At 42.9% G+C, this 26,819-nt stretch overlaps 1 protein-coding gene across 1 annotated transcript; it reads left to right on the top strand.

Moving 5' to 3' along the window:
- Positions 1-17,824: 17,824 nt before the first annotated feature.
- LOC148114924 (uncharacterized) lies at positions 17,825-24,540 on the top strand. Its single transcript, XM_087890628.1, has 2 exons — positions 17,825-18,252; positions 23,209-24,540. The coding sequence occupies exons 1-2, from the start codon at positions 17,998-18,000 to the stop codon at positions 23,269-23,271; spliced, it is 318 nt and encodes a 105-aa protein (XP_087746754.1). The 5' UTR covers positions 17,825-17,997; the 3' UTR covers positions 23,272-24,540.
- The last annotated feature ends 2,279 nt before the right edge of the window (positions 24,541-26,819 follow it).

Below are 26,819 nucleotides of genomic sequence, written 5' to 3' on the forward strand. Positions count from 1 at the left end.
CTGAGCTTGTCAATCAGAAAGGTTGGCAGTTTGGTGGTTTGAATCCCAGGTCTCCTGCTTCAGCAGGAGGTTGGACTAGATGACCTCCAAGTCCCTTCCAACTCTATTACTGTTACATATTCCCAATAATAAACATGTTGTGACCCCGACTCCCAAGCCTGTCCTAACAGAGGAAGGAGACTCAGAAGGTGATGGGGAGGAACTGAGAAGGCCTCCTTCTCCAGGACCCTCCTTTCTGGCGATGCCTCAGTTTCCATCCAAAGACCAGGAGGAACAGCCTGGGATGTGCCAGGAGGAAGGCATATCAGAGCACCAATTGATAGGGAGCGAGGATGATGAATCCTGGCTTGTGACCAGGCAGCGTCAGAGGGAGAAGCGTGCGCAGCAATGGAAGAGGCGTGGGAGGGCCAGAGATTGAGCTGAGTCACGGAGCCACGCCCACCAGGAATAAAAGTGGGTGGGATTGCTCTTCAGGCTTTGTGACGGACAAAGTTAAACCCTGAAAGTCACATCGTGATCTCTGAAATTCAGCTTGGATATATTTTGGACTGAACATTGACTAAACTCTTGCCTCGTGGATAATTTGTTGCTCCTGGAACGGACTGAAGATAAGTTCTCTTCTGCTTTATGGGAGTGAAAACTATCTTGGCAAGTATTTGGCAGTTTGCTGCCAAAATCTTGGTCTGCCAAGAATTCTAATCTGTTTACCTAATAAAATATTGGCAGGCGTGCTTAGTATTACGTTTGCCTGTGTGAGGAAGGGGGACAGAACAAAACAACTTTAATATATTTATGTTACCCTTTTTCCATGGAATGCAAATTAAGCATGTAACTTATAAAAACAATGTGTGGTATGATTCACTGAGAAATTGTGACAGTCCAATGGAATGTATGGTTGGAATTGAAATTTAAATCTGTATTTTCCATACCTTTACCTGTAATTCTACTCATGACATGTAGTAAATACATACCTTCTTATATATTTGTTCTTCAAAATTTCATAGCTATCAAAAAAACCCAAGGCAATGCACCCAATATGTGGTGGTGGTGGCATTTTTTTACAGTGGGATAGCCATAGGCAAAACAGCATAAACTTGTCCAGACATCAATGGAGCATTGCTTGTTTGTTTTCCCAAAGGATTTGGGAGTAGCAGTCAAAGGAGTTGGCAAGGTTCAACAGTGTCACTTTACTAACTAGCTAGTGAATTTGTATAATGGGTTGAATAAAACCAAGACAATTTCATTCAATACGATTGAGTGAAAAATGATGGAAAGACAAAGTTTCTGTAATGCAAAGGCAAAGACAAGATCAAGGCTTTATCAGGATACATTTTAGCCTGTCTTTTTTATAGAAAGCGCAAGATAGAGCTGTACCAATTTTCCTGTTGCAATGGTGACTATCACAGTTTTGCTACTACAACAATGGACAGAACAATTTCTTTCTCCCAGATTGGGCATATGTGTGTGTGTGTGTATGTGTATGTATGTTTATGCAGCAAGTAGGAGCAAAAACAACTTCTCTAAAAGTCTGATTGTCCCAGATAATATTTTATTCTAGACTATACATGGTACCGGTCAGTGGTGAAATCCAAATTTTTTTACTACCGGTTCTGTGGGTGTAGCTTGGTAGGCGTGGTGTGGCTTGGTGGGCGTGGCAGGGTAAGGATACTGCAAAATCTCCATTCCCTCCCCACTCCAGGGGAAGGATACTGCAAAATCCCCATTCCCTCCCAACTCCAGGGGAAGGATACTGCAAAATCCCCATTCCCTTCTCACTCATGGGGGAAGGATATTGCAAAATCTCCATTCCCACCCCACTCTAGGGCCAGCCAGAGGCGGTATTTGTCAGTTCTCCGAACTACTCAAAATTCTCAAAAGCATACTGTAAAATCTCCATTCCCACCCCACTCCAGGGGAAGGTTACTGCAAAATCCCCATTTCCTCCCGATCAGCTGGGACTCGGGAGGCAGAGAATAGATGGAGGTGGGGCAAGTCAGAGGTGGTATTTACTGGTTCTCCAAACTACTCAAAATTTCCACTACCGGTTCTCCAGAACCTGTCAGAACCTGCTGGATTTCACCCCTGGTACCGGTAGTATCAGTGGGTGGAACTATAAATAAGGAAAGTGATGGAAGCTATGGTATTACCCACCCAGTGGAAAATATTTGCACAAATTTCTTCTTCCAAGTTATTGATAAAAAGGTCCCTTTTAATAATGCTTTAAAAAAAAAAGACTCCTGGGCCAATCCTAGGGCAAAAGAATATAAGAAAAGAAGTTTTCTTGGCAGAAACAATTTGCTATTGCTTCATTTTTAGTGCTGAAAGAAAGTGACTGGCCTAAGATGACCCAGCTAGCTTTGTCCCTAAGGTAAACTTACAACTCAGGGTTTTCCAATTTTTAGCCAGATGGAATAATCACTACATCAGACTGACTCTCAGACAACATATAAAACCTGTTAAATATAAAAATAGTGACCAGAAACATTTGTTATCATCTATATAGACTGTCATAATTGTATTATCCCAAATTACATTATTGATCTCAAAGGTCCAAGGCTGGACCTGTTTGGACCAAAGGAAAAACACTCAGGAAACCGAAAAAGTCAGCAAACCAAACTTTAATCCTCAAAAGCAGGCCGGAGCCTCAGTACACAATGAGTAGGAAACAAAGTCCCTTGCAAAGTCAGCATTGGGAGCTCTTGCCTCCCAGCACACTTTATAGTCCAGGGACCACATCCTCTGGCCATCCAGTCATGCCCACCGGTCAACTAACATCCGGTAGCCAAAGATGTGTTGGCCTCGTCACACATCTGGCAGCAGAGGCATATCCACCTGACTGGAGGCATGTTCTGGGCCGCTCGCATATCGGGCCGCTCGCATATCTGGCATTTCCTCCTGACCAAAGGCCCATTCAGGAGAACGATCAGCTGGCGAGCAGCTTTTCAGTGCAATAACCAAAAGTCCCACCACCACAGCCACAGCCTTGCTCATTGCTCTGGTTGCTTTCTCTGCTGTGCACTGCTCCATTGCCTTCCCGGAGACTCGTTCAGGAGAGCAAGCAGCTGGTAAGCAGCCATTCGGCACAGCAACCGGAAGTCCCACTGTCGCAGCTGCAGCCTCACCTCTCGCTCCAGTCACTCTCTATGCTATGCGCTGGTCCGTTGCCTTCCCATCATCCCAACTCCCAGGTATGGTGAGCCCCGGATCAGGGTTCAACAGGCAGCTCCCCCCTACCAGGGCCACACCTGAAAGACAGGAGATATAGGTGCTAGGCACAGCAACCTGACATGTATTCCCCTCAGCCCAGTTTGTGGGGATATTTCCTGTGGAACCTCTTAAGCAATTGTGTGGCCCTCATATCCCGGTCTGCCACCCATGAGGCATCAGGCAAGAGGTATCCTTTCCACCGTACCATGTATTGCAGTTTGCCCCTAGTTGTGAGTCTAACACCTGGTCTATTTTGTACCGGTCCCTCCCTACAGGACCCATAGCTGGGGAAGGGGCCAGCTATTGGAATTTTCCACAGGTTTCAGTAGGCTGCTGTGGAACAATAGGTGCATCGTCCCCAGCAAGGGGAAGTTCCAATTCCATGGTCATGGGATTGATTACCCAAAGAATTGGGAAAGGGCCCAGGTATTTCAGGCCCAGTTTCTTGCAAGGCACTTTCAATTTGAGATATTTAGTTGAGAGGTATACCTGAAAAGGCTTGTGGGAAGCCCGTTTCTTGTCAGCCTAGCCTTATGAGACTTGGCCACTTTCTTCAGCACCATCTTTACAGTGCTCCATACTCCCTATATCTTGTTCGCCCACTTGCTTGGATTACTGGGGGAAGGCGGGTCTTGGGGTCACTCAGGAATGGGTACAAATTCCATCCCAAAAAGGGGTGAAACTGGTACTACTGTGCACTGCATTATTGCAGGCCACCTCCCCAAACAGAAGGAGGTCTGCCCAATTCTTTTGTTGATAGGTGATATAACATCTCAGATACTGCTCCACCATGGCATTCATACCTTCTGATACACCATTTGTTCTGGGGTGGAACACTGAGCTTAGTCCTTGGGAGGAACCAATCAGGCATATGAAGTCTCGCCAGAACTTAGCAGTGAACTGCACCCCCCTGTCCGAAATGACTCACTGCAGAACCCTGTGGAGATGGTAGACATGTATGAGAAATAGTTTCACTAGCCATTGAGCTGAAGGCAATCCGGAACATGGCACAAAATGGGCCTGTTTGGAAAGAGGTCAATGATCATCCATATCACAATGTGCCTGTTACTCTCTGGCAGTTCTACGATGAAGTCCATGGCGATCCCCTCTCAAGGCCAGGAGGGATCAGCCACAGGCTGTAAGAGGCCTATGGGTTTCCCTAGCTACAGTTTCATGGTTGCACAGACCAGACAGCTTTTTATATAATTCTCTATTTCCGACTTCATTTGAGGCCACCAGAACAGGCGTCTGGTGAGGGATAGGATTATAAGGAACCCAAAATGGCTGGTAGTCTGTCCAGACAACATGGCAACATGGCTTAGACCTTATGTGGATCCATTGGTACAGGTGTTAATTAAGACATCATTAATTATCATTGGTTGATTGCTTGCTTGCTTGTTTGTTTGTTTGTTTGTTTGTTTGATTATATGCTATCAAGTCAATGAGGATTCTTAGGAACTGCACTGGTTTAGAGAGAATAATTCTCTCTAAATAATTCTCTTAGTCATAGGGTAGAGCACAGTTGTCAAACTTTCCACATCACATTGCTATCATGTGATTATTGCAATGTTTTTTTCCCTTCATGGAGCTGGGGTGGGCATGGCCTGCACATGACACATCTGGCCTGTGGGCCACCAGTTTGACGACAGTTTGGGGTAGAGTTTGGTGTACTTTATTAACAGCATTACCATATTTTCATAACTGAAAAATATTCTTGGAATAATCCCAGCATTCCCATCTCCTCAGCTGCAAAGGAACATATATTGTGCTAAACAACTTGCTGAGTAATGGAAAAATGTATTTTTTTTAATTCACTCTTTCCCTGCCTTTCATAGTCATGCACATATATTTGATTTCACAAATCTGAAGACAGACAGAACTGAAATTGTTATTTCTGCTTGACTTCGCTGTCTAAAACTAGAGCAAGGTAAGTAGTCTGCATATTAATTGAGGGTCAGGTTAAATTAACAAATGTTGGCCTCTAATTCTCATTTGCACAGAAGAGGCATGATAAATTTTGCTGTTTTGACATGAGACTCATCACTTCCGACCTTTTCACTCTGACCTTGATCCCCTACTGTTCCCTTGGCCTTTTTTCCTGAGCTGGCCCCAGAAGCAGCTCTATAAAGTCTTGATACAGGTACTGGGAAACATTTGAAACATTTCTCTGCTCACATGTGGGGTGTGTTCAGAGCACATTTGCCTACTGTAAAAAGACTAAATGAAATCTGGCATGGAAATAAAGCACTATTTAATGTCTTTCTATCTTCTATCTCATATACATACACACACACACACATCCATATATCTCTGTTTCCCCCAAAATAAGACATCCCCTGATAATAAGCCTAGTCGGGCTTTTGAGTGCATGGTAATAAGGCCAAGCGCTTATTTCAGGGTTCAAAAAAATATAAGACAGGGTCTTATTTTCAGGGAAACACAGTACATATATTATATTACATTATATTATATTAGTTGACTCAGCTTTCCATCCTTTCGAGGTAGGTAAAATGAGGACCCGGATTGTGGGGGCAATAAGCTGACTTTGTATAAAAAAAGAGCACCGCTTGGGGGGGGGCAAAAGTCCTACTAAGCAGGTATATACAAAAGTATGAAGGCTATTGCTTAACGCATTGTAAGCCACCCTGAGTCTCCAGAGAAGGGCAGCATATAAATCGAACTAATAAATATTATATTATATTATATTATATTATATTATATTATATTATATTATATTATATTATATTATATTATATTATATTATATTAATAATACAATATAATATATAATAATACTATATTATATATAGTCTTTCTAGCTACCTATGTAACTATATTTATCTCTGTCTGCCTATCTGTATCCATCCATCTATTCCTTTCCACTGAGTTTTAGTTTATAGTACTGTTTATTACAGGAATTCTGAATATTTTCCACACTTTTTCCATTTGCAATCTCTCTCTCACTCTCTCTCAATCCAGCAATTCAGTTCAGCAACTAAAAAAGAGATCTTTGACAGCCTCTCTGTGTGTGACTGCACATGCACACACAGGCATATACCTATATAACCTCACTTGCCAAAATAATCTGAGGTCAAATGCAAAGCTGGATCAGTGTTAAAGCATATGCAAAACACCGAGGACTGTATTTCATGCCTTCCTTCCTCTTCCCAGGTAAGAAATGCTTTTCCCAGCTGAGAGAAGAGAAAGCTGAACAATGCAAAAGGAGAAAAAAAAATCTCCTCCATGAATGAAAAGGTAGAATACAAATGAAAGTAATATGACTTCTGGAAAAAAAAAAGGAATAAATTAGAGAAACAAGTGACTCCATGCAAATAAGACTTGCTAGTATAATTTATTGATGAGAATATTTTTGTTTTCTAATTGTAAATTAGAGAGACAGTATCCAACAGGATCTGCTTTTCATGTTTCTTCAGTGAAACAGTGCTTCTAGTTTGGAAACACTCACTAGTTTGGAATTTCAAAACAGAATTAGAAAATTAGGAACTATCTCAATACATCTGAAACCTCTGAAGGTTTCTGAACATCTGCAGACTACATGTCATTTAATGCTAGCTATTGCAGCCTATTGACTTGCCTTTGGAACTGGTAGTGAAGGTTTTGAAATGTTGAAGGTTGACCATAATCTGAATTTAGTGGTGGGAAAATTTCACAGGCAAGAATGATGTCAGATATAGTATCCAGGTTCCAATGCAGAGACTTTGCCAAGTGCCAGTATCAAATATGACAGCTTTTAGCCACAAACATTAGGTAATCACTCATTTAAAAAAAAAATCAATGATCCAGACTGCTGAGTTCACAAGACTGGGCTCACTGCTACTCTTGTTTTAATTACATACATACAGATTCAAAAAGAAAAATGCACCGATGATGTGGCATCATGGTGGAATTCTGATGGAAGTCCTGGTGATCCAGCTAATCTCAAAGGAGAAAAAAAGAAATGATTTAGCATTACTGGTTCAGATGACCCCTGCTGGTGCCAGTCTGACATATAGCCCTAGTGCCTCTTGCCCCTCTTTCTGCCAACACTAAGGGGCCTGTGCTCACAATTTTCTATTGTTTGTTGGTGCTCACTCTCTGGCACTCTTTTGGAATAAGAGGGAGTCCTACTTTATTTCTCAATATATCATTCTAAGCATTGATGTTCCAGGCCTAATGCTTCTATAACTTTCCTCTTTGTTTTCCACCTCTTTTAAATAAATGCTTGAACCAATGTGCCCTTCTTTTCTGCTTCTAGTAAACATTCCTGCATGACACATCAATGATTGAGGGGAGAGGGACATTATTTTTAAACTCAGATAATTCAAAATGAAATGCTTGATGCAAAAAGCTAGTGAGGATGTTATAAATGAGCATTAATAACATAAGTATCTCTGAAATGGCTCCCACTGAAATTTCAAGTCCTGATGGGTGTTTAAAGGAAAATAATAAACCTACTTAGAAATTTTAGCTGGTTAATCAAATAAGTTTTGCTGCACACTGTCCCTATTGAGCTAAAAGGATTTACATTTAAGTAGGCCTACATAGGACAGTTCCTTTGGTTAATTAATAGACTGATTGGCTTCATTTACATATGAATAAAATAGTTTTGAAGAAGAAAAGGCATGCTGTGTTTTATACAATGAAAAAAGTGGATCACAGCAGGAAACATCTTAAGAAAAAAAATATGACCACCTATATGATAAAGAAGGAGAAACCTTTCAGATGATATCTGTCCCATCCTGGTTTTGATAGGAAAAGAACTGTAGCTCAGTGCAAGGACATAAGTTCAGTCCTTGGTATCTGTAGCTGAAAGGATCGGATAATAAGGGATGGGAAGACCTTTTGTCAGAGTCTCTAAAAAGCCCCTGTCAATCAGAATAGACAACACAGAGCTAAGATGGATAAATACTCTAAATATAGCCAGGAATCATATCCACCTCAGGGTGGAATGTAATAATGAAGGGAGTGTGTAAGGAGGTTGCATATATGGTGCACTTACTACATTTACCTGAAAAGCAAAAAAATACTAAACATAAGATTATTCTCCCCTCCCCCTCCTCCTTCCCTCCATTCTCCAAAAGGAAGATTAGGAAGGGTGGGTGGGGGAATCCTCACCCACCACCATGCTCTCAGTAGATCAAAGACAATGCGCCTATTTTAAAGGGGAATTATCAGGTGGGGGCAGGCTTGTCTTTCAGATAAATATTGGCAGAATTGAGAAAGGATGAGTCTTCAATGGGTAGGGTGATGTGAAAAGTAGATGGGGCAATGTCACACGCACATAGGCTAGCTGTGATTTTCTTTCACCCTGCCCCCATTGATGAAAATGTTCAGAAGATTTTCTTTCCATTTTAGCTATGCGGGGGTTTTTTGTGCATTTCCAGCAGAAATGATAGAAATCCATGCTTCTGGTTTACAGGAATTGTGCATTAGAATTCCACAGGAGTGCTGGAAAATAAATGGAAAGAACTCTCTGTGTGTGCGCGCACGTGTGGGTGTGGGATATGTTGATTTTCACAAATATATCCTTATAATACAGCCACTGTTTCCTGACAATATGTTCTTAATTGATATGGAATCATCTAGAACCACATGGGTTACCATGCACAGGAAATGGAAATAATAAGCCAGTTTCCACTGAGTAAATTACTTTCCACTACCACAAAACTACTATTGGATACAATGCAACATTTTACATATCTATTGCCTGGTAAACTGAAGAATCCATCAAGGATTCTTAAATGTCTGATATAACCAATGAGTTTATCAAATGTTACAGTGGTGCTATCACCAGAAAATTCCTCCGCCAAGATGCATAAGAAAAAAAGACAGAAGGAAGAAAGAGCAGAGATTTTTAGAGGGCCCAAATCTAAATTCAGCATTTTGAACATGTTCAGGACAATCTACTTATGAATTTGTGCACATCTTCATTTCAATATTACTTGATTAATGACATCTTCCATGAATAAGAAATTGGTAATTTATGACACTAGAGAATTGTGAAGGGTATTGTAATATATGAAAAATCTTTTTTCCTTCATTCTACAAAGTCCTACTGTGCATCCCTATGGAACAAGTGTAGCCATTCCTTCCAGCATCAAGAATCTGTTCTTTGAGTTGATGAGGCCACTAATAGAAAATGGTACTTAGAGCATGAGAAAATGCAGTAGAATCTGACCTTATAAAATGGCATATTAATACAAGTAAAAAAAGGAATGATCTTACTAATTTAGAATAATATATGAATGTTATTCAAATATAACATTCTGCAAAATCTAACCTTGACATTTCCCTTTTCTCTGTTAGCAAACCTGGGGAAAGTTGCCCATTATCTAAGATAATATTAGCTCTAAATGATACGTCAAAGAGATTCTCATTCTAGTACTCTGCATTAAATTCACACCAGGATACACTCCATTTGAATACATTGCAATCTGTTCTCTTACTACAACATTTGAAAATGAATAGCAAATCAGGTAGAGTACAATTCATTGATAAGGCAACATGTTTTTGCTAAAGGAAAGTCCCAGTTAAATAAACACATATTCAAATCACAAACCAAAGCCATATGCTGATATAAAGAGTGACATTTATCAACATTAACTGAGAAGGTTAAATGTTGTGATTAACTGTCACAGTTATTCCATGGTATGTATGAGAAAAAAGTCAGTGGGAGTTGGGAAGACCAGGGAAGCAGATTGAAAGATTTCAAATGCAGAGATTAACACTGAAAATATGAAGATTTACTGAATTAATGTCCATTCTGCATAGGAAACCAAACAGGGTTTCAAAAGAACAAGTTTGCAATATTTTTAACAAATACCCATGAAAGCCACTAATCTTCTAACGGAATGTCATTACAGGTGCCACAATAGCATGTATAACAGATTTGGGTTGTATTTTGAATGGTTTTATTAATTCCTTTGGAGCATAATTTGCAAAAGAATTATTCATCCTCCCAACGCATGAATTCCAGGAACAATTCACAGTACATCTGAAAAATATTTTCAAAGAGTACACTAAGGGGGAAGACTACAACAAAATTGTTCCTCCAGACTACATTTGAAAGCTTGTCAGCATGCAGCATTAAGGGCTTTAATCCCAGGCTCTAAATAATTTAGATAACATTTGATTACTTCTTTGCTAAAATGTCAACTTCTGTAAAATCTGAGGAACACAGTCTTGAGAGGACAAGAAAGAAGGGGGGGAGAGAGAGAGAAAATGGGAGGGGGGTATCCAGAAAGCATTTTTGCCCACTGCAATCACTGAAAGAAATGTGTTTTAAATGGTATGGATCTTGAGCTTCCAATGGGAACTGTGAAAATCCTGCAGGAGTGTCAGTGAAGTTATTCTTGTCTTCATCTGCAAGACCTGATGAATAGAGCTTCTACAGTTCAGAAAATTTTAACCGGAATACCCAAAGGAATAATATGGACGAAAGGGAAGACTCTTTACAATCTTGTTTCTTTCAATACTTGATTTATATAGTTGTTCATATCATGTAATATAACCCTGGGCAGGTAACAAACAGCCATAAAACATTAAAAATCAAAACACTCACAGAGGCTTCCAATGCCCCCCCACCCCCCAAAAAAACATTATCACCTCCTACATATCAATAAACCATTTGACCAGGCTCCAAATCCATCCTGAAAATAAAAATAAATAAAGACAAGTTCTCTTATATACTTTGGGAGGGTTACTGTTGATGTTAATATCTGTGGGGGAGGGACAGAAAGAGAGGAACAGAATAATAACCAAGAATTCAGTATTTGCAATGATAAACAAATACATTACTTCATGGACACTTTTGCACTTTTAACATGAGCTGTACATTTTGAAACTAATTCTCGATAAATACATAAGCCAAACCAACTAACCAACAATAAAAAGCTTGATTCTAATCAAATGAAACAGGCAGTGGTATTCTATGTATGTTTATTTGGATGTAAATTACTCTGAGCTTAGTGTAACTCACACCTAAGTTACTTTGAGCTTAGTATAACTCACAGCTAAGCATATCTAAGAAATCATATATATATATATATATCTTACTTCTATATATATTTCTAAGATATATATATATATATATATATATATATATATATATATATATATATATCTTACTTCTATATATATTTCTAAGATATATATATATATATATATATATATATATATATATATATATATCTTACTTCTATATATATTTCTAAGAAATATATATATATATATATATATATATATATATATATATATATATTCAGAAGTAAATTGCATTTTGTTAAATGGAGTTTACAACGAAGTAAATCCATGATGACTGCATTTATTCACTTCTTCTAAACAAAATTCAGTCAAAATTTGCTTGTAGGGAACTGCATTTAAAAAAAGAAAAGCAATACCACATTTGTAAACTTTTAAAGGGGAAAGACAGTTTCTCAGGAGTGTATATACACGAATTTCAACAGATTGTTTCACATATACAGCACCAGTAATACAAAGCCATAATAGACCAATATATTCCTAACTCTGGGAAAATCAGTACCTCTTTTACCCTTAATTAAATCTGAAATCAAGAAAACCACACATAGAAAAAACCAATTATTTAGCTCTAAAGCTTCACTCTAATCATTTGCCTATAATTTCATCATATTTCTCCCAACACAATCTTTTTCGCCCTTCAACCTAGGGTGGTTCATGGACGGTAGCAAGTACACTAGTTAAAACTTTGTCAAGAAACTTCAGCTTCTTCCAGTTAATATATTCAACAACCTTCCATTCCACTTGGAAAGGAAAAAATCCTCAGATAATTTCAGGAGTGATATCTCATCCATCAACTCAAAAGCCCACAGCTCCAAGTCTGAATTTCCTTCTATTCCCAGGACAGTGGGCGCCCTGCAGCCTCTCTTAAATTGAGAGTCAGAAGCCAGTATGTGCTTCCAATACCCATTTCAGTTTCCCGCCAGGCTCAGCATTGGAACAAAAGCTGTCCTTACTTTCAAGAAAGTTTCCATCATCTTCAGAGCCAAGGAAAGGAGAGAAGGCCTGAGACAGGGGGAGCAGAGTCCAGTTGTCCTGTGGTCTGATTTGGAAGTTTTGGAGGGATAAATAGGGAGAGGGCAATGGGAAACTTGGGCCCAAAGTGCCAATGGCTGAGCTTGCTTTCAAGAAGGCTTGTTCAGGATTCTGTCTCTTTCTCTGTATGAATATGTGCCCCCCTTCTTTTCTTTTCTTATTTCCAAAGGGGGCCTCTGGTCAGTGCTGATTAATAAGCATCCCCCCCACCTTGTGAGATGCTGAATAATAGAAGATGGCCAGTGACCCAGCAAAGCCTTAAACCCCATGCTACTTTATTGTGGCAAGCTGAGAAATAGGGCTTTAGGACAGAGACCCCAAGCACTGACCCACAGGCATCCTGCAGATTGCCTATTCATTCCTTCAGCTTCCCAGTCGCCCATTGTTTGCCAAACAACAACAGAGATTTCACACAGAATAGGAAAAGCCCCCTTTCAGGTCCCAGCCTGCAAAAGGAACTTTGGCCACAGCAATCCTTAATGTGGTTCCTCCCCCACTCCTTTTCCCCTTTTCTTAATGGCTGTTAGCCTGGATTTTCTAGAAATGCATTCAAATTTAGAAAATCCCCATCCACTGACATCTCTCAGACTTTCTGAATTAAACCAAAGCGCACCGTATTGTTGTGCCTTTCCAGATCAAAACTGTGTTGCTGCTTCTGCTGATACCCTCACAAAAGAGTTTTGAAGGCCAGGATCTACACTGACAGAGAGTGGAGAACACACAGTATCTTAGCTCTTCTCTCCAACCAGACTATTTCCTAAAACCAGCAGTAGTTCTGATGAGCAAGTACTGTTTAACAAAATGCTAAAAATGTTTAACTTTATACTTCTTCTGCTTTAGCTAAACTTGACTTTTTTCCTTTCTTACAAATGGATAGGATAGGAACATTGCTACATATCAAGCTACTATTATTTATTTTGTTACACTAATTTCAACATTATTTAATGAAAAATAAATCAAAGCTAGGATTTAGTAATTTTCATTTATTCTATGGATCTGAATGTCATTTTGAGTGTCTATGATGGTGCTGGCCTTTATATTAGTATTAAGCCTGAGAAGGACAATGTTAAGCTCCAGTATTTAATCAGAGGAAAAACACATTTTTCATTAAGACGGGATGAAGATTTACAGCTTACTTGATGCTGTGAGTCTAAAATTATCCTTTTTCAGATGTAAGTCTTCCTAATGGATTGGGCTACAACTCCTAGCCATTATAGACAATATTCTGGGATGTGTAGTACAGTACGTCAGAACTAGAGAAAGATGCTTCCCATAATTATTCAGAAACTAGGAATGAACCCAAGAGAAGTCAATAAACTTGATTTGCCAGAAGCTGTGCACCATTGCAGGCTTTTCCAACCTAGCATTCTTGGAATGTTTTAGTTTACAATGTCTTCTACATTAAGAGCATTGAGCCCAAATTAATATTGAAGCCACCTATTACGTAATCAGTAACTGCTATTAATATAAACATCTGCACAATAGGCATTGGCTGGCTTTCTCCTTCACATTAGACGATGGTGATCATATTTAATTCTGCTCATTCTGATGCATACCTGAGTAACCTGAGGCTCATCTGAACACAGACAGAATTGATGATGTAAGACAGGGTAGGGTATACAATATAATTTGAATGTATATTTTTTTCCCCATGAAAATTTCTTCTGCTGAGCACTTCTTCCTTTTCCCAGCACAGCTTTTAAAATTTCCCCTCAATTATTTATATAAATCCTTTTGGCACATATCTGAAGTCATGGCACACAGCCGAAAAAGTGGCATGGGAAAGAGGACCCGGTGATTCAGATGATCAGTTTGGGAAGAGAATGGGAGTGTGGAGCACCCACTTGAAAATGCAAAAAAGAATCCTGTGAAAATAAAATACCAGCAGGAGAAACTGTGTTGAGCTCAATGGGGATGCAGCCTCAAGCACAAACTGAGCATTGTAAAGGCCAGAAGATTGGCAGAAATGTTCATGGCAATCATAATTTTCTTGATGAAGTTAAGCACAGGGTTTTTAGAAAACCCTGGGTTTTGGTCCCTACATGTGTTGCTACCATAATCAATATTATTACTGCTACTATTGCTCCTTGTCATTGGATTAGAAGAAGGCAGTCTCAAATGAATTTATTTTAGGAATGATCCTTAGACATTGTTTTACTGTCCCTATCATAAAGGCATCTTACAAGCAAATGCAGTACCTCAACGATATTTTTATGTTTCATTTGCAGGGAACCAAGTTGCTTTGAACATCATCACAGGCAGGTCTCTGACCACAAAATTGCTTTGGGGGCAACCAGATACAGACTGGACTATAGCTAGGTTCTGGCAAAATTTGTGAACAGAGTTAGATGGAACCAAGGGACAAAAGAATGGATCTCAAGCCTCCTTTCTACCATGACATTCCTGTCTAGCCTGGCAATTGGATGGAAGCGAATGGCAGGAGATCCAGCACAAAGCCAAGAACTCTCTCCGAAGATTTTCTATGAGGAGCGCTACATTGTCTTCAAATGAAAGAAGGGAGGGGAGGGGGAGGGGAAAAATCCAGTACTGTTGTTCCCCTCCTCGCTTGATATGCTAATGTCCCTTGTGACGACACAACAAAGAACACCTTGGGCTCCTAAAGCCCTAAAAAGCCCTTCCCCACCCTCCCTTACTCATTTCTTTCTGACCATCGAAAATGCAGCCTTGGATAATCATTGCAATAGGCTGGGCTACATTTTCAAAACTGCCTGAGTGATCAGGCTGGATCAGAGTTTCCAAACGAGTGAGAACTGCAGCAGGTCAAGCCTATTGCTTGGTCCATCCGAAAAATGAGCTGGCAAGCATTCTTGCCGGAATTATGAGGTTATAAGACAGTTGGCAGGGAGGATTGCCTAAGGATTGGTAAGACTTCTATTGTCCCTTTTAGCAGTCCCAGTGCTATTCCAGTTTATGAAAACAGAGCCAGGTCAGGGATCTTGAGAATCCACTAAAAACCGCAGCTAATTTTTCTAGCCTCGCTTACTCGGTCAGGTGTCATGGCTAACATCTGTGGAAGTGGATGAATAGAGAGGGAGAGACATTAGAAACTAGGAAGTTGTGCTACTGGGCTCCAAACGACCATGGTGCTAAAAGGGCTTCAAGCTGTAGAGTTTTACCATTACATGGTAACCTTGCCCTGTCTTAAAGTAAGACTGCTGGCATTATTCCGCCTCTGGAGGCCTGCCTCTACCATTTGAAGTGAGAAAGGCGAGGATGGGAGGCCTTGCACTTGAATGGCATTGGCCAGCGCTGGGTGTATTGGCAATAGTCTGGGACTGGAAGAAGGGCAACCTCATCCATTCCTGCCTCGGGAAACTGTGGGTGAGCCGTACTTAGAAGGGTCGGCAGAAAGTGCAAATCTTCCGAAAAGTTATTTCTCCACTGAAATCAAAATACTTCAATACCCCAGTGAAGTTCAGTTGATTGGATTCCACCTCTCAAATTCTACTGTTCGGTATCTGAGACAGCCACCAGTAGGACCTAACAATATGTCCACTGGGGATAATGGGAGATGTAGTCCAGCATATCTGAGGGCTCTGATATGCGGGGGCGGGGGGCGCATCCATTAGTTCAGATGGCTGGGAAATGCGGGCGCCTCGCTTGCTTCGTATCTCCAGGGAAAAACCGTCTTCAAGATTCCCCGCAATGCTCTCGCCCCCCAGCCAGATCTTGGGCAGTAGTGAATTTTGATTTCTCTTTCCTCCGGCCACTTTTTTTCCCGGCGCAATTCCCAGACGGAGGTCAAGGATCCTGAGGCGACTTGTCCTCTCTTAGCCCCCCCGACGCCGTTCTCTTTCGGGAGTTAAAAGAGGCGCCTAGAGTCTTCCTCCATCTTTGGTGGGGGCTCTCGGCCTTGTAGGGATTTCGGGTCATTTCACTTTTTTTTCCCCCAAAGGTAACGTGAGAAAGGCTACAACTGGACAATACGTGCCGGAGGGAGGAGGCAAGAACGATGGGGATTAGATACCTTTATTTCCTTTGGGGTAATCCTGACTGCAGCTATGTCGGTCTCTTTAATCTCCTTCAGAGTCGGATTAGAACCCATTTAAACCAATCCCGTTGGAACCGGGAAGATAATGGGGGCACCAAAGAAGCCCAAAGGGGAAACTTAAGGTAATGGGGACTTCTGAATCGTCCCTGTTCCGGGGGGACCTCTCTGCTTCCCTTACAGACGTCTGCAAAGAGCCCGCGGCGCTCCTAAATCCTCGGGAAAGACGCTGCAGTCTCGGCTGAAGACACCTCTTAGAGATTAGGCGTACGTAGGGGAGGCGTAACGAAGGAGTTTGACTATGAAAAACAAGGGGCTCTAAACGCGGCTGGTCCCCCTTCCCGCCGTCCCCCGTCTCCCCCCCCCCGGCAAGCCACTACCCGTCGCTCCGATTTAGGAGGCTTGGCGGCCACAGGAGCTGAGGCGGTTTAGCATCTCGTCGCCTTGCCTGACAAGCGCTCCCAGCCCCAGAGACCGCAACCTCGCACTAAGCAAGACGGGCGGGCAAGATTAGGGCGACGGGCGGTGGGAAGGGGGAAGAAAGGGAGGGGAGACGCAACCCAGCTCGCCATCCATCCCTCATCTGGCCCGGAGGAAGAGCCGCGCAATTCTGAACGGCGGGAGGGCGGGCGGGAGAAGAGCTGTGCAGCCAGGCGTTGGTAACTTTGGCTTTCTCTGGGTCGCGGGGGTTCGTGTGTGTGCGTGTACAGGGGGGGGGGCGGTGGGCGGACGCGCGCGCGCGCGCGCTCCTGTGCCTCCTTGCAACTCGTTCCCTCAATCGCCGTTTTCCAGGTACCTGACTGAAACGCTCTTTTCCCTAAACTCCTGCGATTTGTGATGAATAGCAAAGACAAACGCGAAGGACGGTGTAGCTGCGCGCTTTTCTCAAGCTGCCTAGAGTACTTTAAAAAAAAAAAAGGCATTGACTTTTCATTTGTATTCTTCCTTGAATACAGTAAAACATGTTTGGAAGTTGTGGTGGTGGTTGTTTTTAAAGAAGGAAACGCAAAGCAAAACTGGACTTCCTCGGCTAAAATATAACAAGCCGGTACAGGTCGGTTTGTGACCCGGTGGATTCTAATAAATATAATTCCTTAAACTCCCGCATCTGGTTCAACCCGGTTCGCAAACACAAACGGCCTAAAACCCCGATTCTGAAAAGTTTGCAATCCCTTGAGAGCGACGCTCGGACACAAGCGGGAGGGTAATCGCGGATTTTTCTCTGGGATGATCTATGTGGGACTCGGTGGGGCCAGCGGAGGAGAAGGAACTGAGCGCGCGCAGAAGGGGCAGGAGGGCTGCCGGCGCGCCTCCTCCTCCTCCTCCTCCTCCTCCTCCCAGCGAATAATTTTTCCAACGCGGAAACTTGACGTGATACTTAAAGGGGGAGGGGGAGGGAGTTCAGCCTGCCAAATAAATAAATAAATATCCTTTTAAAAATCAAGACGTTGCCCCTCCCGCATTAAGGACAGGTCACAACCATGCAAATAGTTGGGAGGCAGACAAGGCGAGCGAGAAAGAGAAGGGGTGTGTGGGAGAGAGAGAGAGAGAGAAAGGGGGGGTGGAGGGGAAGAGGGAGAGGGAGGGAGGGAGAGAGGAAGAGAAAGAAAGAGAGAGAGAGAGAGATGCTCTTTTGTGCTGCGGCCGTGGGCTTGCAAAGAGGTACCCAGATGCCTACGGAAAGGGACGGAATGTTTCGCTCCGATTAGGATGCAGGCGGCGACCTGCCCCCTATTGGAAGAGAAGAGCAATGAGGGACGCCGAGCCGAAGCGCGGGAGTGGAGGAAGGGACTGAGCAAGCGGGAGGCGGCGGCGGCGGCAGAAGTGCACCTACTGCTACAGCGCTCCCGGAGCAGGCGGGCAGGCTCGCACCGCCGTTTTCGGCTGGATGTCAAGCAGCAAGTCCCAGGGAGGGTTCTCCGCCAGCGCCAGCAGCCCAGCCGGACCAAATCTTCAGCGCCTCCTGTAAGTACCACCGCTATCGCCTCCCAACTTGCTAGCGCTGGTTTCTACGCGGGGAAGGGAAGGGAAGGGGAAGGAAGGGAAGGGGAAGGAAGGGAAGGGGAAGGAAGGAAGGAAGGAAGGAAGGAAGGAAGGAAGGAAGGAAGGAAGGAAGAAAGGAAAGAAGGAAGGAAGGAAGGAAGGAAGGAAGGAAGGAAGGAAGGAAGGAAGGAAGGAAGGAAGGAAGGAAGGAAGGAAGGAGCCACCTGGTGCTCTGAGCTTAGCCGGAGGAGCGGATAAGCAAGACGAGCAAGAGCGTCCCAAGAAGAGATCGCCCTGATGGGCAGGTCAAGGTGTCTTGAAGGCTCCGGGTCTAGAGAACTGGCGGAGCAGGAGAGGGCGGGACGAAGCTAGAAGCGGTCTCTGGGCGGTTTCCGAGCGAGGCTTTTCCTGGGCCGGGACTTCAGGGAGGCGATCTGGGCGAGGGGCAGCGGGAGGCGCGCGGCTTAAAGGAATGCAGCCCGGAGAGTTGCGGGGAGGATGCGGCGACTGCCTGGGGGGGGGGGGGGGCTGGGATTCTCTCACTCTCCCCTCCCGATTCTGCCGCGATTGATCTGCGCTGAAAGGGCTCCTCGCTTCTGTGCGCGGTTCCGGACCGGTCTCTCCTTCCCGGGGAACCCGGACCCAGCGGGGGCAAAGGCCAGCCCAAAGCCGTTTGGCCGGGAAAGGGCCACGGGGAGCATTCCGACGGGCTTCTCTTTGTTGTGGTGCTGAAGCTATGCGGCGCGGCGCCGCTTTGGTGCCTGCCAGGCCGGGGGAAAATGGCGAGGGGCTTTGTGCCGAGGAGAGAGGAGAGAGGAGGCAGGGAAGGCCGCCTCAAGCCCAGTGGAGCCTTTGAAAAGAGCCTCCTCCGCCCCTTGCCCTGCCTGACGGAGACCGAGCCCCTCACCCCTCTTCCGACTTGGTGGGCTCCGCAGTGGCCAGTCCGCCTTCCCCAGTGAGCTACTTCGGGTCTTGAAAGGGGAGAAAGGCAAAGGGCAAGGGGGCTCCCGGTCCTGTTGGGCTCCGAGTGCCCCATCGCCACCAACGCATCGCCGCCTTATTCCCAAACCGAACCTCGCAGCCCCAGGAAAGAATGGAAGACGTGTCTTCCCTGCAATGGAAACCTCCTTCTCTGATAGGGAGTGAAGAGAAGAACGGCAGGGAAAGGAAAGACGAGGCAAAAGAAAGAAAGAAAGAAAGATTTTTCCTTGAAAAACCAACGGGCGCCGATCTGATGCTATTCCTTGTGGGAAGGAAGAGATTTGATCAAGCGTTCTCCGATTAAATGTACCACTGTGTATTTTTAACCTCCGAACGAGACCCAAACGTTAGCCCAAGCGACGTGATTCCAAAGACAAAAGGCAAAAGAGGATGTTACTGATACCGCCTGCGATTGCGGCTGGGTCACAGATTCTAAAGATGTTGCACAATGAGAGACGTTCCAGCTGGGTAGAAATAATGGCTATCCCTTAAATTATCCCTCTGCATGCATAAAGTTTTCAAAATCATGGCGGAAATTAGTGTTTTGCTCGCCATTTAAAAAAGCATTTGTTGTATAAGTCAAAGCAGTATTTGAAGGGCTTCAAATTGAATAGTGCAGTAACAGTTTTCTTTTAAGCAACTAGCTTTTGCTCCAATACACCATGCCACATTTATTTCTCTTTATATTCATGTTGAAATGGTGACTATCAAATGTGAAATAGAAACATTGTGTTTCAGCTACAACTCCATTATTTTGTGTGCACATTTCATTACATACTCCTCACTTCTTTCTGAAAACTACTTTCTGATTTACAGTCTGTTTTACATAACAACACATATATTCTGGCTTTCTTATAATGTTCACACATTTTCTAAAAGGGGTGTGTGTGTGTGTGTGTGTGTGTGTGTGTGTATGTGTGTATCTATGAGAACGTCCCAAAATAAATATAGAATTTAATGTGAAATTACTTCTACATTTTTACAACCCACTAAACCAAATAATCAAAATGGTGAAAAGGACAGCAGTTCTCTTCCATCGACTATCTTGGGAATCAAAACCATGGACAGCGAACGGATATTAAACTTGGATTATCTGTCTAGAATAATAATATCACTATTATTGTTGCAGATTCTGTCATTCCACACCACAGGAGCATCCATAGACGCTTGGTGGGGGCTGCCTATTTTGAATTTTATAAGGACAGGCACAAGTAGTCCATATAGAGCTATTATATGTCAAAGCATGCATACCCTTTGCAATTTCCCCCTATAAACTAGCCTAGTATGCTAGGTTTACAGGACATTAGCAGTTATAATACCACACACATTTTGTCATCTGTCAAAGAAAAATGTGAGCGTGTGTGCATGTGTGCGTGTTCAGAAAGACAAAAGAAAAGCTACAGTTCAGTTCTTCCATTAGCTGAGTGACACCAGTATAAATTAAATAGATGCTATCAGTGTCCCACTTCCCAAATGGAAAAAATGAAATGCCAGGCTGACAGACAAAGATAATACACAGCCGATCTCAGTAAGGCATGCAGGCCAGGCGTATCACTCGCCTCTCAGTACTGGCGATCTATTCTTCTCTTGACAAGGGACGCCAGGATCTAGGCTTCCCTAGTGGTTGGAGCTGAATTATGACACTATTGTTTAGTTCGAAGGGACCAAGATGATGAGTCATCTGTTTCAGAGCCAAGCAAAGCAACATCCTGACTTTAGAGCAACATTTGTCCCTTTGGATATTTTTTTTTTCTTCCTATCGCACTTTGAATTTGAGTTCTTCCTTCCTGAAGACCTTGATGTCATTGCCAAGCTTTTTAAATTCATCAGCAACACATCCCAAAATTTCCAGCTACTTCTTATGGGTATTAGAAGGATATAAGGACCTCTTTTTATGGAGGCAGCAGAGAAGACCTGCCATTCTGATCTCTTCACAGCAGGGAACAGGGGAATTTGCCCCAGTTGGCACTTCTAAAAGCATACATGGAATCCTAAGAGTTGCAGGAACTCTACCAGATAGACTTTGCTTCTTGTTTGCTTGATGGAGCCTTTGGTTTAATGTTTCTTTCTGAGTTTTCTGGACAAATTCAGCTGAAGACACTGCTGAAACTGCAAATATTACCCGAAGCCTTGTTGGTACTAAAGTACATCACCCTTCTTTTGTGGACAATTGCAGACAACCATTGCCAACTGCTCATGAACTACCTTAGGGTTTGGGGCTGTCATACTGACACCAACTCATACCAGAAGCATTTGATACCTGGATACTTCAGTGTTTGGTGCTTACAATTTGTCACATCTGATGCAGATGTGAAGATAAGGTCTTCAGTCATACCTTGCCTTGGGACTACTGTGTCAAGTGATCATGCTTCCTACTCATCAGAGCAAATGTAATGACATTACCGCTACATTATGTCTCCCTTGTTACCTGTTTGTCCCACCGTTTTGGAAAGATGCAACCCTTGGAGAAAGAAGGCTAGTAATTCTTTCACAGTAATGCAGCATCTACAGCAGTTGTATTAATTGCTGTACAAACTCTTCTGTCTCTCTGCTGCCCTCCATTGTGATGAGAAAGGACTCTGAATTTTATATAATGCAAGCTTAGCTGTGAATCTGCGATCAACCCTGCCTCCTCTTCCACCTCCCTGCCTTCTTTTCTCCCCCCACCCCCTTCCGCACCAGGAGTATTTAAAGCAAATCTGTTCTCATTTCATGGAAGGGGTGGGGGCAAGATGCTGGAGCAGCAGCCGCCTTCTGTTGCTGGTAAATGAGGCCACTCGATGGCAAGGGGAGGGGATATTGTGCTGGGCTTGCAGAAAGCCTTCTTCAGGTAGAGGCCAGATGAAGAAATCCAGCCTCTTGGCTGGGCAAGGTATGGCCACCAGTATCAGTCTCACTGATGAGATAGGTCAAACCTAGGCTGATAATGCTGGACTTTGGGGGAAATCAGTCATCAGAAGCTCTGACCTTGAAAAATCTGGAATCCCTGATGAGCGTATTTTACATGGAGGTTTTTTCATGGCTTTGAGGCACGACAGTCCCCCATGGAAAGGGGGCAGATCTCCTGCTCCAACTGGGGCTTAGACCTGCTTCCGGGCGGGTGAGAGCGGCTTTCAAGGACACCGGGAGGCGAGCAGGACTTTGGAGCAAACATCTGCCTGCCCGATGACGTCAGCAGCCCCGTATAATCCTCTTGTACTGGAGGCAGATGCCTTATTTGTTTGGCTGGAGAGCCATTAATCCTAATGCTGAAGCAGCAAAGGAGGGCGAACACACAGCAAGTCGGACAGCTCCGGACCTTTTCTCTTTCCTCCCAGAGCCCAACCTCCGACCCAGGAGAAAGATCGACAGCTACCTCCAAAATTCAGAGAGATGTTTGACTTGCTCGAGGTCTGGAGATGGTCCTGGATTTTCCTCCCCCTTTTCCTTAGGGGTAGGGGGGTGCTTGTATCTGGGAGAGTGAAAGGAGTGGGGGTGGGGGCTTCATATTCTTCCTTGCCTGCCTGCCTGCCTTTGAATGCATAGCTTTTGTTTTCAATGGTCTTTTGCACGGCCTCTGCACTTCTCTGAGAAACTAAGAGGTTGCTTCAGTTTGGGCTCAGAAAGAACCCAACAAGCCTTGTGGTGGCTGTGATGTAACTCCTGGGCCAGTTTTGGATTCTAATCCGTGTGGAAACAGCTTTTGAGACAAACGGCCCAAAAGGGCACCCTTGATCAGAGAAAAGTGCAGCTTCTTCTTCTCAGGTGGGACAGTCGGGGAAACTAAACTCCCCCACCTTTTGTCTTAGGTTTTCCTCTCCAGTTTATTTCAACCCTCTTCTCCCTTCCCCTCTGCACTCCCACCCCTCTTCATCCCAGTTCTGCTGCCTTTGTCACCTGCAGCCATTGAGCACTTTCATGCTGGTCCAGGCAGCAGGCACCTTTTCTCTCATGATCTCTTTTGCTTTTCTTTCATAGGAGACCGAGGTATCATCCAGAAGACCTGCGGTGTATGATTCGCCCTCTACTTCCTCTGGATAGCTCAAGCTCTGGTGCTGCTGCTATTGCTGGGGTCTTTGGACAACTGGGTTCTTCGGGCATTTGTTGTTGTGGATTGGAACAGAGTGCCAGTGCAGTGGAGAAGCAGAAGCCAGATGCCACTGTCCAGTCACTGCAGGAGTCAAGTCATTGATGACCAGACTCCAGTCCTGGTAAAGCAGTCCTCCTGCCACAGGATCCACTCAGGATTTGATTCTGATTTAATTACTGCCAGGTTTAACGTGTGGTGGTGTTTCTGTTCTTACCCCGTTCCTCTTCCATTTCCTCCTCCTCCGCCACCCCTCCTCCTCCTCCTCCTTCTCCTCCTCCCACAAAGACACTGTCACCAAACTAAATGGGCTGTTCGAACCTCTTGGGAATGGGCAGCTGCTATTGCATTAATGTTTTTCACTTTACCAAGCAAGTCAACATGCATTCGGCCTCTTTCATTTGTGCAGACTTCCCAGTCTGAGAAATATAAGTGTGTGAATATCGCAGGCTCTTCCTTTATATAGAAGAGTTGGAGATGCTTAAATGTCTTTCCCTGCAGTATCCAAATGGCTAAGGACATCTCTGAAGAAGAGGGGAGGGGGGGGGTTGACCAGGTCGGCAAAACAAATCCGGATTGCTTCAAGAGCAATCAGGGCAAAGCCTTATCATTCTGTAGTCTTAAGGAATGAGAGAGGGGAGGAAAGAGAGAGAGAGAGAGACTGCCACATTAGAGCAGCTTAAGGAAGCGGCTTTAAATAGGCTCTTGCCCAGTGGATTTGACAGATGGGCTAGCAAGCAGCCTCAGCTTCAAATTGGGCCTGGGAGATAAAGGGCAGGGGGTGGATTTTTCTCTTTAAAAGGTTGCTTGCTATTTTGGTTTGTGGAAGGAGCAAGTGAGCAAGAGAGAACAGTACAGTCTCCGTCTCTCCGTGTTCACAGCGGACCTTGATTTAATGTCATACAATTAAGGCACGCGGTGAATGCCAAGAGCGAGGCTTGAAGACATCCTGAACAGCTGGTTGAATAATCTGCCAAAGAAGAAGATTTGAACCAAATGCGCATCCTTCTATAAATGTCCAAAACAATGTAATTCCAACAGCTGAGCATAGATGCAGTCATGAAGTGATACCAGATGCTGATGTTCATCTAGCCTAGTAGCCTTATCAATAAAGGCCATACAGGACATCATACAAGAGCAGGTAGGTTTCATTTGATATTTACAGAGTTTGTTAACTAAACTGTGTAAAGACAATGGAAGGGAAATAAATACATTAAATAACATGGTGGCATCCTTATGTTTATTGTTTATACATTCGTCTCCTGCAATCTAGCCCAAACAACTGGCCCAGAAATAGAAAAGATATTGTGTCAATTATATATTGTTTTCTTAACATAGTCCATACTGGTGATTGCATAAATTGAAGTTAAAATATTGTGATTGCATTAATAAAACTAGCATAAAATCTGTAGGGTGATCGCAGTGCAAATAGAGGTGGGAAGGCTGGGAGAGTCCTTAAATTATCCTTCATTATACAAGGGCGTCTTTGTTAGCCTAGGCCTAAAATTGCACAAGAACAAAGGGGAGGGAGCAGAAACTATCTCTGACTGAATCAGCCAAAACCTTGGGTGCTGTCCACGGTGCTGAAGCCAATGTTCCCAGTGAGGCCTCCTAGAGAAAATATTATGAAATCAAATTGCACTATATTTATATACACCTGGATGTAGAAAATATTTTCATATGTAGCATTTTTTTAAAAAAGCATGGGCTGCGAATCATAATCTATTAATGGTATATTTTCCCTATATTTTTATTGGTGTGCGAGAGAGATGGGTGTATTATTCCTAATAATGCTATATCTTGAATATTTTCAAGAACTATATTTTTCTAGAAAAATATAATTGTTGAATGCACACTATGAAAAATGTGTGACCAGTGAAAGGTTTAAAAGAATATATGTAAATATATCATAAAATTACTTAAATATACATAATCAGGGAAGGACGTTTCATAAAATAAAATTTACTTATAAACCTAGTTATAAACAGACCTATGAATGTTAGCAATCATGCCCACCTAAATGTTGGTAAATCTAAACACAATTGATGTGGCTGTAATCCTTGAAAAGCAGCTGTTCTGTATCATGTGGCCTATTACCTATCGTTTAGTCTGTAAATCTAAATGTTTTTAATAAACAGATTTTTCACCACTCCGCAAAGCAATACAGATGGTGGCTTACTTACTGTTTACCAGTGTGATTATATATTGTGATCATGATTATTTATGGATAGTTTCTAACACAATGGTAAACAGTTACCTAGTTCTGTTTTTCTGTTGAGATTGGACATCAGGATCAAAGCTGCCGCTTTCAACCTTGTCATAAAGTTGGGCCTAAGTGATACACATTGCAACAAATAATGATGCAACTCTCATTTGGTAATGGCAAGCCAGGTACCCTAGGAATTGATTTTCTTTAATCTGGATTTAAATGCAAGTAAACAGATTATCATCTGGGTACCTGAACTGAAACACCATTAGATACTAATTCAGTGACAACAACTCAGGGTTGCTTGATGTCGAACAAGAGGAAAATGCCACAGAAGAAAAATCCACTTCGAACAGGCATCTTTTGCATTCTCGTGAAACCTCTTTACAGTTAACTGTGCTGTAAACTATGCTGTAGCCAAGCAGTTAATTCTCTACTCATTTTCTTGGGAGAAAGCCCAAATAGCATTAAAGGCCCTTATGCCCTAGTCTTTTCAAGATTTGTGATTGACTTCTGCTTTATCCATAGTTCATTTACTCCAAGTTAGACCAGTCTTACATAAAATGTAGTTGGAGTTCAGAGGCCTATGGATCATAGTAACAATAACATTATTTTACCACTAATAAAAAGAATATTCTGTTTTTCAACAGCTGAATAATTTAAATTAGCACATCCACTTTGCTCATTAGAAGAACAGATCTCCACTCAGACATTGAAGTTTTATCATACATGTGCAGGACCATTTTTTATTTGTCTTCCAGTGATTTCTCCTAAAATAGACAAAGCTTTCCTGATCTATGACAACCTGGCAGAGGAAAATAAAATTTACTGCACTTTTTAAATCTTCCCATCATATTGGATATTTCTTTCAAGGTTTCACTGGATTTCAGGCCCTTGACCTACAGATTTTAATATGTATTCTTCTCCTTCTGCTCTCCATACATCCTCTTTTTCTGAATCACCATTTAAAATGGTGCAAAATGCATGCATGCACAGACGAGGGGTAAATTGCCAAGAGATGATGGCAACATAGAAATTAGATATTAGGGGGTGATGCCATCTGCAGGGATGCATCAGTTATACTAGGAAGTTAATACAAAACACAACATAACACCAGACAAAACCTCCTAATAATTGTCAAGATAGTGACAAGATTTCAGATATTCTTGATTTGCTAGTTTATAGGATGTGTGACAATATACCATGATGTGAATTCATGCAATTGAACACCTAGTAGGAGCCAACTGATGGACATTTGAGCCAATTTCTTTTGTATACTATATAATAAAATGAATT

Source organism: Pantherophis guttatus, chromosome 3, assembly GCF_059756535.1.
Source record: "Pantherophis guttatus breed Tessera chromosome 3, ASM5975653v1, whole genome shotgun sequence".
NCBI classification, from domain to species: domain Eukaryota; kingdom Metazoa; phylum Chordata; class Lepidosauria; order Squamata; family Colubridae; genus Pantherophis; species Pantherophis guttatus.